General features: G+C 49.9%; 1 protein-coding gene across 6 annotated transcripts in view; it reads left to right on the forward strand.

Annotated features, from left to right (window-relative positions):
- KSR2 (kinase suppressor of ras 2) overlaps window positions 1-18,260 on the forward strand; it is a 413,744-nt gene that overhangs the window by 282,935 nt on the left and 112,549 nt on the right. For all 6 annotated transcript variants that reach the window (XM_032309540.1, XM_032309545.1, XM_032309544.1 and 3 more), the window contains 2 exons: window positions 13,303-13,372; window positions 16,578-16,661. In XM_032309540.1, coding sequence (XP_032165431.1) covers window positions 13,303-13,372; window positions 16,578-16,661 — 154 coding nt within the window. The remainder of the gene's footprint in view (window positions 1-13,302; window positions 13,373-16,577; window positions 16,662-18,260) is intronic.

Here is an 18,260-nt window from a genome sequence, read left to right on the forward strand (position 1 = left end):
GTCTCTGGAGGGCGCTTTGAGCATCAGGGAACTGAGAGAGGGAGATAATGTATTGTGTGAAATTCAGACCGAGGGTGCCTGGTGTCTCGGGTTTCTTGAAGTCGGGCCGGGGTCTCTCACAGCCAGCTCGCCTGGTCTGTCCCTGCTGAGCCCACTCAGGCAGTGAATTCCGAGGAGCGACTCTGTGTGGGGAACTTCTCAGCAGTCATTTGTTCTATGGACAATTAACTTCCACTGAACATTAACTACCGGGCGACTGCATAATTAAAAAACATCACATTTCCACTGGGGGAGAATTTCAGCTCAAGTAACTCGGAATGGCTCTGATTTAAGATCCATAAACTCAGTTTGAGGCAATAAATATGTAGGTAATTGATGATGTAGTGTGCGAGGAACTTAAGACCCATCCATCACACTTGGGCAAGCAAGGGCTGTGAACACGCTCTGAGAACAGGACAAGAGGAGGGGAATAAATGGCCAGAGGGACCTAGACAGCTCTGCCCTCCCCATAACTCACCGCTGTTCTCCATGGAGTCATGGCCTCGTTCCCTAAAGAGCCTCGTCCCCGGGCTTTGTCTTCTCAGGCCAGGGCAAAGCTCCGGCTCTAGGCAAAGCTGCAAATGAGTATCTGAGTTGCAATTAAAGCCCCCTTTAATTGCACACCTACTATGTGCCTGGCTTCATATCCATGGATGGTCCTTAGGGAAACTCCGCAAGATGGGTTTGATCACGTCCATTGTACAGAGGAGGAGGTCTGCAGAGACAAAGCATCAATCACAAGGGCAGAATCAGGATTTCAATTCAGGTCTGCCCCTGTAAATTAATTCCATTTTGTCCTTCTGCTTCTTAGGCAAAAGAGGGAGCTCAGGCCTCTGGGTGGCCTGCGTTGTGGTCCACAAACGTGTCCTGTCATCCGTGTCTGGGTCCAGATGTCAAGGCCAACTTGTAGATTCCAGCCTGTGGTCTGCGTGTCCCCCACCCCTCCCTGCCCCACGCCTGTCACTGATACGGCTGTTTCTGTTGGTTTATTTCAACGTGAGACCATTTACAATTGAAATTGATGGAGCACAGGCCTGGCTGTTTTTCTCCCTTCACAGGGACATTTGTGGTGATGGCAGCGTGGGGCCTCTGTCTGTCAACTCTTGTTTTGTTCTCATTTAAGCCTGAGCCGGGCACAGTAAGCCAGCCTCTTCCAATTAGCATTTTCCTTCAGGTCAAGGAGACAGGTCCTGTATCTTTGTGGTCTGAGATGGCTCCGCGTTGCTGTCCGAGACTCCAGGCTGCCTCTCCTCAGGGCTCCTCTCCCAGGAAGGGTGCATAAGAGGACTCCCTGGCCGACTTTGCTAATGGGCTCCCTTCCTCATTATCTGAAGAGAGACCATGATGCTCACAGAGGAGGCTCCCCAGTTAAGGAGATCGAGGTTCAGATCCCAGAAGAACATTTTCCTTAGCTGACCCCCAACCTCAGTTTTGCAAGATGAGATAATTGGTACTTAACTCATAGGGCAGGCTGGTCACTTATTCATTCACTCATTCATTCATTCATTCATTCAGGAAATCTCATGGAAGTGCCACGCTGCCCCTCATCGTGCTGGCAGCCGAGGATGCAGGAGAGAATGGAGGAGAGACATGGTTTATTACAGTCAGCGAGCGAACACATGTCAAACACTTAGGTCAGGGGATCCCCAGACTTGACAGCACATTGGTATTACCTGGAGATCTTTTAAAATTTTCAAAGCCAGGCCATACCCCAGCACAGTTAAATCAAAGATCAGCAAACGTCACAGCAGAGCCACATAGTAAATATTTTAGGCTTTACAGGGCCTGTGTCTCTGTCATGGCTACTCAGCTCTGCTCTTAGAGTACAAAGGCAGCCATAGACACTGGGTGTGGCTGTGTGCCAATAAAGCTTTATTTACAAAACAGACCAGGGGGCCAGATGCATGGCCTAGGGGTCAGGCTTTGCTGACTCCTGCACTAAGCCACAATGTGGGGGAGGAGCGCAGGCACTGGATGATTCCAGCATGCTGACAGTTTGGGATGTGGCTTGGGCAATGCCCGGTCCGCGTTAGCCCTTAATAAAACTGTTTATTATCGCTGCAGCTCAGAGATACAGTTAGGGGTGGAAATGGGACAATAACCCTGGTCTCTAACTCCAGATCGCATTCTTTTGATCACTCTGCTTCTCTGTTTGAGTCTCTCAGAGCCTTGGTTTCTTCCTCTGTAAAATGGGATCAATACGAGACTTCCCCGACAGGGTTCCTAAGAGGACTGAAAGTATAAATTGACTTACATGTCAAGTCTGCCCTCAGGAGGGACTGTATCAGTGGTTCCAATAGAGGCAGGAGTCAGGAGGAGCTGAAAATGGTCCAGGGGTCCCAACCCTGGTGGAACTGAGGAAACCCTGGGGCCCTGGACAGACAGGCATGTGGGGACAGGTTTGGGAGAGGAAGGGCTGGGCTCCAGTTTTGGGCAGATGGGCTCTGTTTGGTCCTCTGCCCCAGTTGAGGTCCCAACCCCGAGTCAGAGCTTGAGGGCTGGGGCAGAGTTAGGGTTCCTCGCTTCCCAGGACCCCTGACGGGCCAAGGCCCTGCAGGGCGTGAAGAAGTGAAGCCTTCATTCAGAGGGTTGGGTTGCTGGCTTATTTTTGCTGGAGTTAGCAAGGAAAACGTTCACTTCTCAGCTCTAAGCCGGACTCGGCATGGGACACTGGACACATAAGGATGCATCACTAGCTACTCTTACTCTCCAGGAACTCAAGGTCAAGGGGGATAGGGAGAACAGAGTCCTGAGCAGAGGTTCTCCATGTGATGAGGCAGCTGGCCTGGAGGGATGAGCACAGGATGCTAAGATAGGGTCGTGGCAGGGGCGTTGACCCCCTGTGCATTCAGGGAGGGCTTCCTGGAGGAGCCACCCCCCTGAGCTGGGTCTTGGAAGAGGAATTGCACGAGTATTGGGGAAGGGATATGGCAGCATGTTCTAGACACTTGATCTTAGCCAAAGAGAGAACAGCATCTTTGAAGGTGGGGGTGGCAAATAGCAGATCCATGGTGTGAATGGGACTCGGGGAGGGCTGGGCGGGGCTGGAGACGGGAATGGGACCGTGAGCAGTTTGGAGCCGGCATTGGGCCCTTACCTCTCTCCTGATGCCTTCCAGATGCATGGGGGCATTTTTGTTCTCTTTGGCCAAGATCAGCACATTCTTCCTCCCCATCTGACCTTTCTCTGTCACTTGAGTGGGAGATATGACCTATAACAAAGGCCCTGGAGAGAACGATAATGGACGCACCAGGCCCACTCTCAGGATCATATTTAAGGAACCTGCATCCCTCCCCCGCCCCAACACACACACACACTCCAAACTCCTTATTGGTCATTTATTTCCCAAATAAACCAAGGTGGGTTCATTATCCTAATAAGATTCTTCTGGATTTCTAGATAAGATTTTATTTCTTTTTTGTATTTTAATTTTATTATCTTATATAAACCACTTTTGACATTTTAAGATACCCCCCCCCTTTCCACATCAGAGCAAAAAAAAAATAACAAGAGGAAATTCGAGGAGAGGGTTTGGAGTAGGGATATGAGAAGGAAAAATAAAAACATTTCCCCAGTACATCTTATTTTTTGAGGGAATATTGATCATTAATACCATCCCCCTCCCCCGCTCCAATCTGTGGGGTAGTGGCTCAGGGAATTCGAGGCCCATTGCCCCACTTTCCCTGTCATGCCCCCACCATGAGCCCCCACTTCCTCCCACACGCACTCCCCCCATTGTTAACAGCTTGGATTCTCCATCCATCATCCCCACTGGGAAGATAATTACTCGCGTGGCACCCGGGTCTCCCATTGTTTGGTTACGAGGTTAAAAATCCCTGATACACTTTAATAAATTCAGCAGCGAGCACATTATAAAATGTAATTAAATGCCTCAGCCATCCTCTCTTTCTTTACCGGCAGTGAAATTTAATTGAGGCCACCTGAGGGGGCTGAAATAAATCACAGGTGATGACTCCAGGATTCACATCCCTCTCCGGGAGATGGAGTGATGGCGTCACGCTCCCCGCGCTCATTTGTGGGCAATTCAGGGGATCCTAGCTCAGTAGGGACCCACCAGGACCCAGACCCAAGATAGTGATGGCCTTTTTAAAGGGGGAGAATGATTTTAGTTTGTCTACTAGATCTCAAAGCTGCTTCCTCTTGGGCTTCAATAATTTTTACACTTGATCTTAGCCAAAAGGCTGAGAAGCAATGGTTTCAATACTTTTTAAAAAAAAATTATAACTTGGGGTCAGGAAGAATGGGTGTAGAGAACTTTGGTTGGGTCTCCCTGTCGTGTCTTCCCCTCCTACCCTGTGTCTGCACTTTCCTGCCTCTTGGCCCCACATATCAGCCCTCCGTCTGCTATGCTGCCATTTGCTCAGTGCCCTGACTGCTCATCCGTCCTACAGAGGTAGGCTTCTACCTGGAGACACTCTTCAGGAGCCACTTTCTTGGTCTCTTCCCCTTGGCCATGAACAGCACCACTGCCCCTCCAACTGTAACTTACACATCCTCAAGGTCTTCTCTCTGCCTTGATAAAATGACAACTGAATAATCATATTAATGAGCTCAGTCAGGAGCAGCAAGAGGAGAGAGTTAATTTTCCTTCCCCTCTGCCTTCACCAGCTGACATGGATTTCAGCAGTGGCGGGTAATCAAAGACATACCTTCTTACGGATTCTTCTACCAGAAGACGGGGAGCGCGAGACTGTTGTGGGTTAGAATCTTAGCCGGATTGCATACTGTGCCTTGCTCCTCTTTTCTGTAGAATGGGCATTTTACATGTGACAAGGCCCACAGGGTGCTAGCAGGAGGTGAGCAGAGGGATGCCACCAAGCGGTCATGCCCATTTTGGCTTGGAGAGGGCAGGGCATCTGTCCAAGAATTCATACCACATAAGTGACAGAAATGGGTCTACAGTCCAGGCCTTCTGGCTTCAGAGAAAAAAATCGTTCTCAACGGATATGTATATCGAATAACCATAAGGTATACATTAAATATCTTACAATTTTGTCAGGTACACCTCAATAAAACTGGTGGGGGAAAAGGCAGGGGGAATCTCTCGCCCAAGGAAATGAGTTACAGCCCTAAATCAGAGGTTGACACACTTTTCCTGTAAAGGGCCGGGTAATAATAACTTTTGGCTTTGTGGGCCGTACCCTCTCTGTCTCAGTGACTTCTCTCTGCCCTCCTAGGAGGAAGCGGTCACAGATGATATGCAAATGAGTGGGTGTGGCAGAGGCTGATCAAGCTTTACCTAGAAAACCAGGTGTGGGCTGGATTGGCCCTGGGGGTTCTTGTGTGCCAAGCCAGGCATTCAGTCTTCCTCCTTGGAGAGCTTCATCCTGTTCTAACTGGTGTATGAATCCTAGAGACAATAGTAACAGTAATGCGTCCAGCACTTGGCTGAGTCCTTGTGCAACTACATTAGTCCTACTCCTCCTCGCAAGCCTGTGAGGTAGATCTGACTCCCTTTTCCTAGTAGTCAAAAAGGAGACTCAGAGAAGACCCAAGCCTCCTGGGGGAAGAAGTGGCAGAGCTGACGTCTGAACACAGGGTCTGCTCACTGCGGATTCCCACACTCTCTCCCTTACTCCAGTGGGCAAGCTGATGACCAGGAAGCCCTTCCCGTTCAGAAAGTAGTTTCCATTGTTTCCAAGGAAGTTCCACGTGCAGGACCTCCCTTACATGCCATACACATGTGGATCAGTGTGACCTTGATACCTCCGTTCCTGCATTCCCCTATTTCTAGACAGAGAGCTTTGCCATGCTCTTTATTTTGACTCAGTGCCATGGGAATGCCTGATTCTCCTCTGAATGCTCTCTTCCATCAGGAGCAAACAGCACTGTCCTTGCTTACCCCTCACATCTCTAACTGATGTTAGGTCCCCCTCCCCCACCTGTTTCTTCCCCCAGGACAGGGGCGGTGGTGGTGGTCTTATGTAGACACTGACGAGTGCCAGGTGGCTCCCGGGATGCGCCCATAGCCATTGAGGGCCCTATAGATATGAAATTTGGATCTGGGGAAACGGCTTGTAGTTGTCTCAGCAAGAGAATGATGTCCAAATATGCAAAGAAACCCAGTTTGGCTTTAAAGCACCACGGAACTGTAACCTTTAGAGACAGCACATAATTAAAGAAACTTTTAGATCTGATCTATTTGAATTGGATATTAAAGCAAACAGCGTTATTCGCTGCTATGAGAAGAAAATCGCGAGTGGCTTTAGCCAAGGACTGGTTGGCCCCTTGGATAAATCCGGGGGGATTTTAGCTGGTGAGTGGCCTGTGACCCCAAAAGAAAAGTTTTATGGTCGAAGTTTTATTAGTTTCTGGTATCTTTGAGCCCAAAGAATTTGCTACTTGATCTGAATGCAGCTCTGTTGTTAAGAACTCACTCCGGCTGTCATGCCCCTGGGCCAGAAGCTTAAGGGCAGCTTGGAACTTCCATTTTATTTGTGGTGTTTCTGAGGATGAGCTCTCGGGGTCTGACTGCCCTTGCTCAAGCCCCAGCTCTCCCAGCGAAGATGGAGTTATGGAGATTAAATGAAATAACACATCCAAAGCACTTAATCTAGTTCTGCCATGCAGTAGGTGCTCAATTAATGTTAGCTGTGATTATTAATAGTTTTCTGGGCTCAGAGGTCTTTATCTCCATGGAAACCTTCTATCCGAGAAGGTTGAGAGGCTCCGAGGTGGCAACAGAGAGCTGCCTGTGGTCTTTTCTAGCTCCAAGACTGAATCACTTAGACCGTAATTCTCACACCCGGCTTGGAAGGAGACAGGCTATCAGAAGATAGTGTGGTGCAGGGATGCAGGAAACCTGAGTTCAGTCCCAAAGTGCGCCAAATATCGCGTGGGACTTCGAACAATGAACGTTTTCATTTTCCTTACTTCTAAGCTAGGAGGAATACAACCTCATAGGATTGTTTGGATTAAGTGAGAAGTGGCTCCAAGAGGCCTATCTCCGCTTGGGGTTCATACAGAGGGAGAAGACCAAGCATTGCTCCCGTGCCTGGTAGTGGACTGATTACTCTGGGGTGTGGATTTCTTACTTGGGCGCGGCAACTGGGATCATGACAGCTCAAGTTGGAAAGCCCTGGGCTGGGAAAAGAATGGCTTTGTAAGGGTCAGGGCTGATGCTTTGGACCCCGCTGTGGGTGGGGAGTTAGAGGATAAGGGAGGAAGGATTGGGTGTGTGGGGGTGGAAATGGGGGCTCCTATTTTTGTCCCAGCCTGACGGGCTGTTCTCCGCTTGGCCACCAGAGGGGGCTCTTCAATGAGTGAGCCCACTCCACCTTCACCACCAGCATCTAGCCTCTGTTCTTTTATTTTATATTAATTAATTAATTTATTTATTTGATAGAGAGAGAGACAGCAAGAAAGGGAACACAAGCAAGGGGAGAGGGAGAAACAGGCCTCCCGCTGAGCAGGGAGCCTGATGCCAGTCTTGATCCCAAGATGACCAGAGCCAAAGGCAGCCACTTAACGACTGAGCCACCCAGGCATCCCTAGCCTCTGTTCTGATATACTTGGGGGTTCCCATCGCCTTAAAACAAATCCCGAAGCCCGTGTTTTATTTCCCTTATGAAATCTATCACTGTCTGAAATTACCTTGGGTTTTTATTTGTTTACTCACTATCTGACTCCAGGTTCAGAAAATTGAATTATCCTGTTCACCATACACCTAGCTCCTAAAACGGTAACCCAGCACAACAAAGGTGCCGTGTTGGTTTCCTACAGCTGCACTAACAAATTACCACAAACCCCAGTGACTTCAAAAACACCAGTTTATTACCTTACAGTTTGGGGGAATTAAATGTCCAAAGTTAGTCTCCCAGGGCCGAAGTCAGGGTATTTCGGTAGAGCTCGAAGCTCCAGGGGAGAATCCATTCTCTTGCCTGTTCTAGCTTCCATGGCTGTTGGCCCTCTCCATCCTCAAAGCCAGCAACTGTCACATCTTCTCCACTAACTCAGACCCTCCTGCCTCCCTCTTAATACCTAAGGACTCATGATTACTATGGACCCGCCTGGGTCATCCTTAATGCAGTCACACCAGCAAAAATCTCTTCTGCCTGTTAGGTGACTTACTTACGGGTTTTAGGGATTAGGACTTCTTGGGGAGGGGTGTGGGCATGATTCTACTCATGAAAATATTGCTGGCTAACTGCAGGGGTGACGGCTGAAATGAACAGCGTAGCCTTACACCACCCGCCAGGCCTCCGACAGCTCTTCCCTGAGCATGTTAAGGGTCGATGTTCATCGTGTCCTTTGCTCCTCCCAGGCAGAGATAGGAGGCAGGGACACTCCAGGATGGGTTGAACTCCGTGTAGCTAGAGAGCCGCCTGGACTAGAAGCATCTGGTTTGTTCCTGTCTGCGGTTCTAATCCCAACTCAGCCACTAGTTATGGATGATGGCTTAGTACTTCTAAGCCTCAGTGTTCCTGTCTGTGAAATGGGGATGAAAGTGGCCATCATTTATTGAACCCAAGCTCTGGTGACCTGAATTAAAAACCCCAGTCCCGGCCTTTATTTGCTGTGTGACCTTGGGCCAATGGCGTAACTTCCTGACTTACCTCTTGGTGAGATGGAGCTAATCCTAACAGCAGCTGTGTTCCATGCATCATAGGCCACAGGGGCTGTATTACATGAGGTCACGTCCAGAAAGGGCTTATTTGGCACTAGAGCTTGGCACACCATAGTACTCAACAAAAAGCAGATCTATCATTATTTTTCTCATTTCTTTTCTTCTTTGTCTTTGTCTTCACCATCTTTTTTTCTCATACTTTTTCTTTTCCTCTTCGTTTGCTTTATCATCCCCTATTTTTACCTGGTATCTCTGTGTTAAATGTTTTTAAATATTTTCTGCACACACAGGGGTGCCTGGTTGGCTCCGTCATTAAATGTCTGCCTTCTGCTCAGGTCATGATCTTGGGGTCCTGGGATCGAGTCCCGCATTGGGCTCGCTACTCAGCAGGAAGCCTGCTTTTCCCTCTCCCACTCCCCCAGCTTGTGTTCCCTCTCTTGTTATGTCTCCCTCTATCAAATAAATAAATAAAATCTTTAAAAAGTACTTTCCACACACCTGACTTCTTTTGGCTTGAGTTCCTTCCTGCCAGGCCAGAGCCCAAGCTTCTCATTTCAAAGCTCTATATAACATGAATGCTTTATTAACGCCGGTTCCTTGTGTCAGGGCTTCTGTCTGTCCGTCTGGCTCCCAAGGGGATTTCAAAGACTGAGGGTCCTGGTTTACCCCCTTTCTGTACAGAGGAACAGCTGAGAGACCATAGAGACTGACCTGTGGAAGGGGAGACGGACCCTCTTTCCCTCCACCGCCCCCTTTCTATGCACTGGAAATGAAAACATCTGAGAAGAGGTTTCTAGTATTCTACCCCTGGGACTGAAGGCACCAGGGACGCGCACAATTCTGTCTCCGTGTCTGCATGACTTGTTATCAGAAAATTAGAGTAGAAAAGAAGCTTTTGTTCAGCTATGGAGACATCTTAATAGGCGCTTTGATTGTTAAACAGAAGTTTCTGTATCCGTTTAATTGCTGTAAATGCTGTTTGCCTTCTCTGTTATGATAAGGCCTGGATTTTCATAGATTTCCACCCCCCCCCCCTTCCCTTTAAACAGTTTTCCTTTGCTTTTAGGCTCGAGTTGGCAAGTTTAATAAAATCCACACGGAGAAAGTAAAGCGAGGATCTCAAAGTTCAGGTCTGCACACCCACGTTCGAAGCCGCGTGCTGGTTATTACCGCTTGAGACTAATGACGCTGTAACTGTGCGATGTAATTGACAGAATTCACCCCTTCAACCAGAAGGAAATGAAACCAAACGACTAAACTTAATTACTTCTACTTCTTGAGAAGGTGCTGTAATTGAGAATAACAGCATAACTGGGATATGAATCTGAAAGTGAGATGTGCTTATAATAAAAGAGGATTTGCTCTCTGCTGACTTGAGCCTCAGAAGTACCATGTTGGTTTCTTGGGGTTGGTGGCAGGGGATGCGAGGTGGTTAGGAAAGTGGAAAATATCTAGATCAGGGCTTCTCAGCCTTGGTGCTTTCAACATTTGGGGCTGGTTAATTCTTTGATGGAGGGGCTGGCCTGCACGTTATAGGATGTTGACCCGAATCCATGGCCTCCACCCACTGGGTGCCAATAACACCTCCTGACCCCACTGTGACAACCATTGCCCGATGTCCCTTGGGAGGCACAGGTTACCTTGGCTGAGAATACTGGTGAAGGGGCTTTTGCAAGACTTATAAGAAATGACAGAATTATTCTGTGAGGTTCAACTGTGCCTCGCTGGATGACCTCTGGCACACTACTGCGTCTCTGAGCCCTGAGCCTTGTCGGGAAGAACAAGCCCGTTGACTGCACTGAGACATAGTTTCCAGGTCTACACTGCACAGCCTGATGCCTAACACATACCGAGCAATCAGTTAACTCGCGCTTCCATCATAATACACTTGGACTCCGCAAACATATAAGAAGGACTTGCTTTGCTCCTGGTGATGCAACGACGAGGCTGGGGTCCCATCCTTGCAGGAGGGGCACACATACACAGACTTGTTGGTTCTACCTTATTCTTCACCCATGGTGGACATGGCTGATCATTCTTTCCTGTTCTTGCCTGTTGGGCCTCAGTATCTTTCTCGACACACTTTTCTAGACAGCCACTACGAATGTCCCATGAGATGAAGCCCAGTCGGCACTCCTAGTTTTGTAGATTTCCCGTGAGGAGCCAGTGCATCAGAGCTAACGAGCGCTTTCTCTCCGGCCCAGCTGTCCTATCTGCACCTGCCCTGGCGCTGGGGAAAGCATTTTAAGGAGTTAGAAAGTAGCATCCGTCTTCCGAAAACAGACTTAAGTCCCCAGAGGAGCTTGGAATGGAAAGAATGCTCCCTTTCACTTTTTTTAAAATTGTTTTTTCTTTCTTGTCCTTTTTGTTTCCCTCAGAAACTGAAACAACTGGCAAGATGGCTTGGATGGGGTGACATTTAGCTTTTGGCTAAACTGGAGGAAATTCCACTGGCTCTGACTCTGATTCATACACCATACTGCTCCTCGAGTGGCTTTTCTCTGCCCTTTGGGCTTGGAAAATCATTAGCTCTCCCAGAAAGGGTCCCTGCTTTACAAGGGCAGAATTGGGATTCCTGGAAACAGCTTTCAGATGGCTGTGAATGGTGTCCTTAGACAGAAGAGAGGAGGGAGTGGGTTGGAGGTTAAATGCTCTCTGATCGGTTCAGACATGACCAGCTCCCAGGGAACACACCACTCTGGAACAATGGCTGTGTAAAATGGGATAGGCGTGTGTTAGCTCCTAAAACAGGGAGCTGGCTCCATCTATCTGGCCTGCGAAAGGAGAGCTGGTGTGTTGGTCAGCCACTCGCTGCCTCTCTGCCTAGCTGGTGCAGATTTCACACGCAGTGCAGCTTCATTTCTGCTGCAGTTTCACACATCTCCTTGGGGCCTTCGAGGTCGAGGAGGAGGGATGTGAGGTGGAGTGTTAGTGGAAGTCCCCGGGATTTAGTTTAAGGCATGAAAAGAAAGACCAGATGGGGATAAGCATCCAGTCTGAAGTCCATGTGATTTATGGTTTCTTGCTCATTCCCATCCATCCATCAGTCTATCTATCCATCCTTTTATCCATCTGTACATATATCTACCCACCTTCCAATTCATCCACCCACCTACCCATCCATCACCCACCCACCTATCCCTCCATCATCCATCCATCCGACCATCCATCCATCCATCTGACCATCCATCCATCCATCCAACCATCCATCCATCCATCCATCCGACCATCCATCCATCCATCCATCCATCCGACCATCCATCCATCCATCCATCCAACCATCCATCCATCCATCCATCCCTCCATCCATCCATCCGACCATCCATCCATCCATCCGACCATCCATCCATCCATCTGACCATCCATCCATCCAACTGTCCATCCATCCATCCATTCATCCATTCACCCATTCACCCATCCACCCATTTACCATTCCGACCACCTTCCTACCGACCTATCCATCAACCTACTTACCTACCTTTCTACCTACCTATCCAACCACTTGTCCACCTGACTATCCAAATACTCATCCATCCACCCACCCACTTACCAATCCATGTATCCATCCATCCATTCATCCAACTACCCACCTACCCATCCATCCATCTACCTGCTCATCTGACCATCTACCCACCTCTCCAAACATTCATCCACCATCCCTCCATCCACTCACTTACCAATCCATTTACCCATCTGTCTATCCATACATCCACTCACTCTTGCATTCACTCCTCAACCCATCCACTTACTTTTTTTTTTTAAGAGAGAAGTGGGGAGAGGGGAAGAGAAAGAGGGAGAGAGAATCTTAAGCAGGCTCCACACCCAGCACGGAGCCTGAAACAGGGCTCACTCTACAACCCTGAGATCATGACGTGAGCTGAAATCAAGAATCAGATGCTCCGATGCTTAACCAACTGAGGCACCCAGGCGGCTCTCCATCCACTTATTTTAGCATGAGTTTAAGTGGTACGTGGTTGGACATATTTTAAAGAATCAGTGACAATATACAGAAAGTGACATTAGTTTTCAATATAGAGCGTGCTTTTAAAATAAGTGTATTTAAACAAACAAAGAAGGTTACCTTAAGATAATAAGTAAATAATTTTATGGGCTTTACGGGACAGAACAAAACAGGAAAAGTGGTGCATCCGTGCCTGACATTTGGAATCTACCATTTTAGAACTTTGTGCACATTTCTGCGTGTGCCCTCGAGTCTCTCAAATCTGGATTCACAGCTGCTGTGCATTCTCCAAGGTGTATGACCTTACACCAATGACTTCCTTCCTCCAAGCCTCAGTGGTGTTGTCTGTAGAGTGGGGATGCTAACCACCCCTTTCTTTGGGATTGTTTTGAGCATGTAATGAATGAAAGCATGTGAGTCACTTGCCACATACCTGGCACACACTAAGCACCCCATAAATGGAAGCGATGCTCATTTTTATTCTTGCCACAGCTGGCTTCTTTCACGGCACTCTCTAGCTGCCCTGCTCAGGGGATCTTGCTTCAGTCAAAGTAACACGTTAACACAGTGTTCCATTTGGCTTCGGTTTGGTGAGTGATGTTGGTGGTCACTGAAGCCGGCGAGCCTCCCTCTTCCTCCCAGGGCGCTGGAGCCCACCCCAACCTCTGACCGTCTGTGTAACGGGCTCTTCTTCTCCTCTCTCCTCTCCCTGCAGACACGCTGTCCGTGCCGCGCTGGTCCCCGCAGATCCCTCGCAGAGACCTCGGCAACTCCATCAAGCACAGGTAGGCTGGTTTCCTTTGGGCACCGGGGCCCACCTCCCAGCACAGTGAAGGCTGGGATCTTCGGCTGCCAGAGTGGGGAAAGGCTGGGCAGACATTTTGCTCTGGCTCCTGTGTCGTCATGCCCCTCTCTCCTCTGCCAAGCGAAACCTCGTTGTGGCATCTTATTAACCTGGCCCTGGTAAAATCAGCAAGTAATGGTTAGAAAGCCAGAGCTTTGGAGTCCGACTTTCCTGTGTTTCAATCCCGGCTAGTAAAGCTTTGCAACCTTGAGGAAGTTACTTACCCTCTCTGAGGCTCAGTTCTCTCATCAGGTAATTCTGCCTACCCATAGGTGTGGTGAAGGTCAAATGAGATAATATATGCCAAGTGCCAAGCAAAGGGCATATAATAATCACTCAGTAAACGGTACCATTGTCAAACAAGTGCCTTACATTCTTAATTTTGGGTCTCCCCTCCCAGAAGACAAGATTTCATACTGAACTCAGAGGTGCTCACTCTCTGTTGAGGTGTAGGTCAGTCCAGATCTCCAGCCCTGTTGGGTCCGTGGCAATAACCTCCCCAGGGGTACGTCTGTCCTTTCAGGAAGGAGACTTGTATCTACTAAACATCCCTTGTAAGAAGTTCATTAACTTTCCAGATTTAACTTTCTACATTTTATGTCGTTATCCTCACAGTCTCCCATAAGCTCAGTGGGGGTAAGTAGCACAAGCGTGGTCATGTCCATTTGACAGGGAGACTGAGGCCCTGGACGACTAAGTGATGTGCCTACAAGCTAATTAAACTTCGCACTCTGTGTTCTTCGGTCACTGCTGCTCAGAGTTTTCTTTGTACCGAGGCCTCTGGGAAGTGGCCGAGGGACCTGTGCACTCATTCATGGATTTCTTGCGCTGGTATTTGTAGAGCATATCTGTGCCTGCGTAGCAGCACCGCGCAAGACCTAGGGCCTGCGCCCTTGTGGAGCTCGCGGTCCGGTGGAGGGTTAGAGGGCTAACAGACTGCGGTACCTGGGAGCGGGGCTACAAAGGTGGGGGCAGTATCGGGGGCAGACGGATCGCCATTGGGGGTGCGGGGCCAGGCGGAACGAGCACACTCTCCCGGAATGGCACCTTGTCAACAGTTTTTGAAAGAAACATGTTGACAGGATAGTTGTTAAGACTAAATGAGGAAACGGTGGAGGAAGCCGTGAGAAATACGTGATAGACTCATCCATGGTCAGGCGGGAGATGCAGCGAGAAAGGCATCAAAGAGAACGGCCCTGTCTGTTTGCTTCCCCACTGCCCCGGGCACAACTGCTCCTCTGGGTTGGCCACACCCCTGGCTCAGCTCCACCCCTCGGTTGGTCCCACCTCTGGGTTGGCCACACCCCTGGCTCAGCTCCACCCCTGGATTGGTCCCGTCCCAACTCAGCTCCATCCCTGGATAGGCCACACCCCGTCTTAGCTCCACCCCTAAGTCCGCCACACCCTTGGCTCAGCTCCACCTCTAGTTTGAACCCATCTCTGGCTCAGATCCACAGTGGGTTCAGTAGACCCCTGCTTAGCTTCATCCCGTATTGGCCGCACCCCTGGCCCGGCTTCACCCCTGGACTGACCCTCCCCCTAGCGCAGCCTCGCCCTCTTGCTCCGCCTCATCCCGCGGCTCTAGCGACCTAGAGTGTTTTAGATCTGGTTCTACCTCGTCCTCAGATCCTGATTCCCAGAGGCAGAGTCATGATCTTGGGCATTAGAAAGGTCTTCTTGGAGGAGCCGGGATTTGGGATGCCCTGTTACTCTTTTGTCTCACCCTGTATTTCTCCCCGGGCTCCATGCCAGGAGGAAGAGACCTAGACTCACCCCAGCCTTGGTGAAGAAATGAAATTAATATCCCATTCCCTCCACCGTCCTCAGAGCCACCCCAGCCAGAGTTCAGGAGGAGAGAGAGCTGATCCCAGAGATGGGAGAGGACTAGAAAAGAAAGAGAACTCTAGGCTCCAAGGCTCGTGCTGCTCACCCGCTGTCCCCACACAGTGGGCTGGTTGCAGGGCGTCGGGGGGGACCACAAGCCTATTCTCTTCATCCCTAAGAGCTGCCAAATAGCACAAGGTAGGGCCTGCCAGACTTGCTGGCCCCGTGGAAGAGACAGAAAAAGACTGGACCACCCCCCAGTCCAGAACTGGAGAGGAAATTTCCTCAGTCACAAGAGTCCCCATTCCAAATATTACTATTTGCTTCAATACACAGGCTTTGGGCTGCGGCTGGTCCCGCTCGGAGGGTGACTGACCCAAATCAAGCATGTTGGTACCGCAGAGGGATGCAGCCTTGCCCTCAAAGTTCTCAAAACACCGAGTTACATAATCATTTCTGATTTTCATTTTGACACTCAGAGGCAGAGGAGATTAGATACAACTCCTGCAGAAGGTGGCAAAAATTGAAAATGAAAATTAACTCTGACCCAGCAACCTTCAGCACTTTTCTGGGGCCAGCCCCGCTGCTGCCTGGTATCTCTTGAAGGAAGAAAGCACCCCAGTAGCAGCAAGAGCCCGGGAAGTTAATGTGATGCACTTCTGTTCCCGATGGTTCCCTCTCTCTAGCTGTCTGTCGGAGCCCTCCCAACTGCCTTGCGTTTGCCGCAAGGCAAGCGGTGGTGATTGGCGAGGAGGATGAGCTCACCGCCTACAAGAGCTTTCACTTTGGGGACCCTCTTCTCAAGTTTGAGGCCTCAGCTCTTCTGGGGGTGGTAGGCCCCCATCAAAGTGTCCCAGATGATGTGACTGGCAGTGAGGGGGTGATGGGTGGGTTCCTGGGAGCCCCCACCTTGCTTTGTGGTTCTCTGAGGACAGCTCTAGCCCCATCCATCGCCCCATCCCAGTACTGAACTCGGCACATAGCCTGGCACCAGGCAAGACTTGTCACGAATGTCCAGGTAATAATGAAGTTACAGCCCAGTTGAGTGAGCCCTTACTACCTGCCAGGCGGTGGGAGGCCCTTGACATGCATGGCCCGTTGGGTCCCCACAGTCACCTGTGACATTGGCTATCATCCCTACTCTACAGACAGGGAGACCAAGTCTCCGGTGGTCTGGACAACCTGATGAAGTCACACGTCTTAGAAGAAGCAAGACTAGAATCCGGGGCCTGTGTGCTTCCTCTTGAAGCAGCTCATCCTTGTAGAGATTAGCCCGGTCACCACGACCTTGCCCTTGAACGTTTTCTGTCTCTCTTCCACAGGTTTTCCACCAAGTACTGGATGTCTCAGACGTGCACAGTCTGTGGGAAAGGAATGCTTTTCGGTCTCAAGTGTAAAAATTGCAAGTAAGTGGCTGCATCCAGAAATGTTTCCGTGGTGTCTGAGGTCCACGGGAGCCATGCTGGGCTTTGAAGTAGCTTATAGAGGTTTGATTTCTTGGATCTCCGGAGGATTGCTTGCTCCATGTTTCAGAACTCTGTCTTAAGGGAACCTCTACCTTTGGGGAAGGGGTCAAGGGGGGCAGTTTGGAGGAAGCAGCAGAGCCATTGGATGATGTGGGAAATGTGGAAAACTGTTTGCCAAGGCACCGCCGTATTTGCACATTTGTAGCCTCTAAGATCGGGGGTTGGTCCACTTTTGGTCCAGTTGGCTGAATAGTAAACACGTTAGGGTCTGCAGACCCAACGACTCAACTCTGCCCCGTGGCAGAAGAGCTGCCACAGACAGTATGTCAACGAACGGGTGTGACACATTTATTTATTCCAGTAACACCTTATTTACAAATATATGCTACAGGCTGGCTTTGGCCCGTCACATGTAGTTTGTCAATTCCTGAGTTAGAGTCTGTGAAGTCCTTTCCTCCTTTGTTTTTCCTCCTCCGAGGAGGGTACCCTGATTCTCCGTGTTTTACAGATGTGAAAGCCGAGTCTCAGCCAGGAGAAGCCCCCTGCCTGAGGTCACACAGTCCCGACCCCTAACTCCTCTCCCCTCCATGGCATCATGTTGGTCTCGAGTTCTGGTCGGGAAGGCTCGACCTTGCAAAGCACCCCCCACTTGCACACACGTGCCAGCTTGTGGCTGGCAAAAGGCGGGGAAAGTGGCAGAAAAAATGTCCGACGTGGACTCTGTAGTCAGACTAAGATGGGTTCAAATCCTGGCTCTGTTCCTCTCTAACTGTGACCTTGGACAAGTCACCCCACATTTCTCTTCCACGTTTTGTGTGTTTTGTTTTTTGTTTTTTTTTAATCTGCATGAAAAGAAGAATCCTTCTTCCTGCCTGATGTGGCAGTTAGCATCCAACAAATCAGGACTCAAGGACACAGCACAGTGCCAGGCTCAGAGCTCTGTCCTCTGTCAGAGGTCGGGAATGCCTTTCTGCCTGGCCTCCCTCGCTCCTGCCATAAGCGTGTGCAAAACACTTTTCTGGTCCAATTCCTGTAAGATTGTCAATAATATTTAACTATATCTGAGAACGCCACGTGAGAGTGCCTGTCTGCTTGATAGCAACGGTTCAATTGAAAAGGATGTAGGAATCTCTCTTTCCTTGTCCAGCCCAGGCTGGCCACACCCGTTTGGGCTCCTTCTGGTGTCCGCACATCCCTGCCCCTTGGTGGAGGGGACAGCAGCGGTGCCGAGCGCTTACTCTCCCCCTGCCTGGGTGTCTCACCTGAGTAACAGAGGTAAGGCTGAGTTCCCTTCCTTCCCGGAGTTGGGGAGGATTAATTAGCCATAAGGGGCCATAAGCTCCCAGGCATAAGGGGCAGTGGGGAGCAAAGGTCCAGAACGACTGCCTTGGTGCCCTCTAGATCCTGGCTCTCAGGTGAGGGAGCCCTCAGGATGGTGACCCTGGCCTTTCTGACTCTGAGAGGCTTGAGGCCAGGCCCTCGGGTGCACTGATACTCCCCACACACCAGCTGCCCCCGGGGGGCCTGTCTCATCCTTGC

The sequence above is a fragment of the Mustela erminea genome, chromosome 13 (assembly GCF_009829155.1).
Source record: "Mustela erminea isolate mMusErm1 chromosome 13, mMusErm1.Pri, whole genome shotgun sequence".
NCBI classification, from domain to species: Eukaryota; Metazoa; Chordata; class Mammalia; order Carnivora; family Mustelidae; genus Mustela; species Mustela erminea.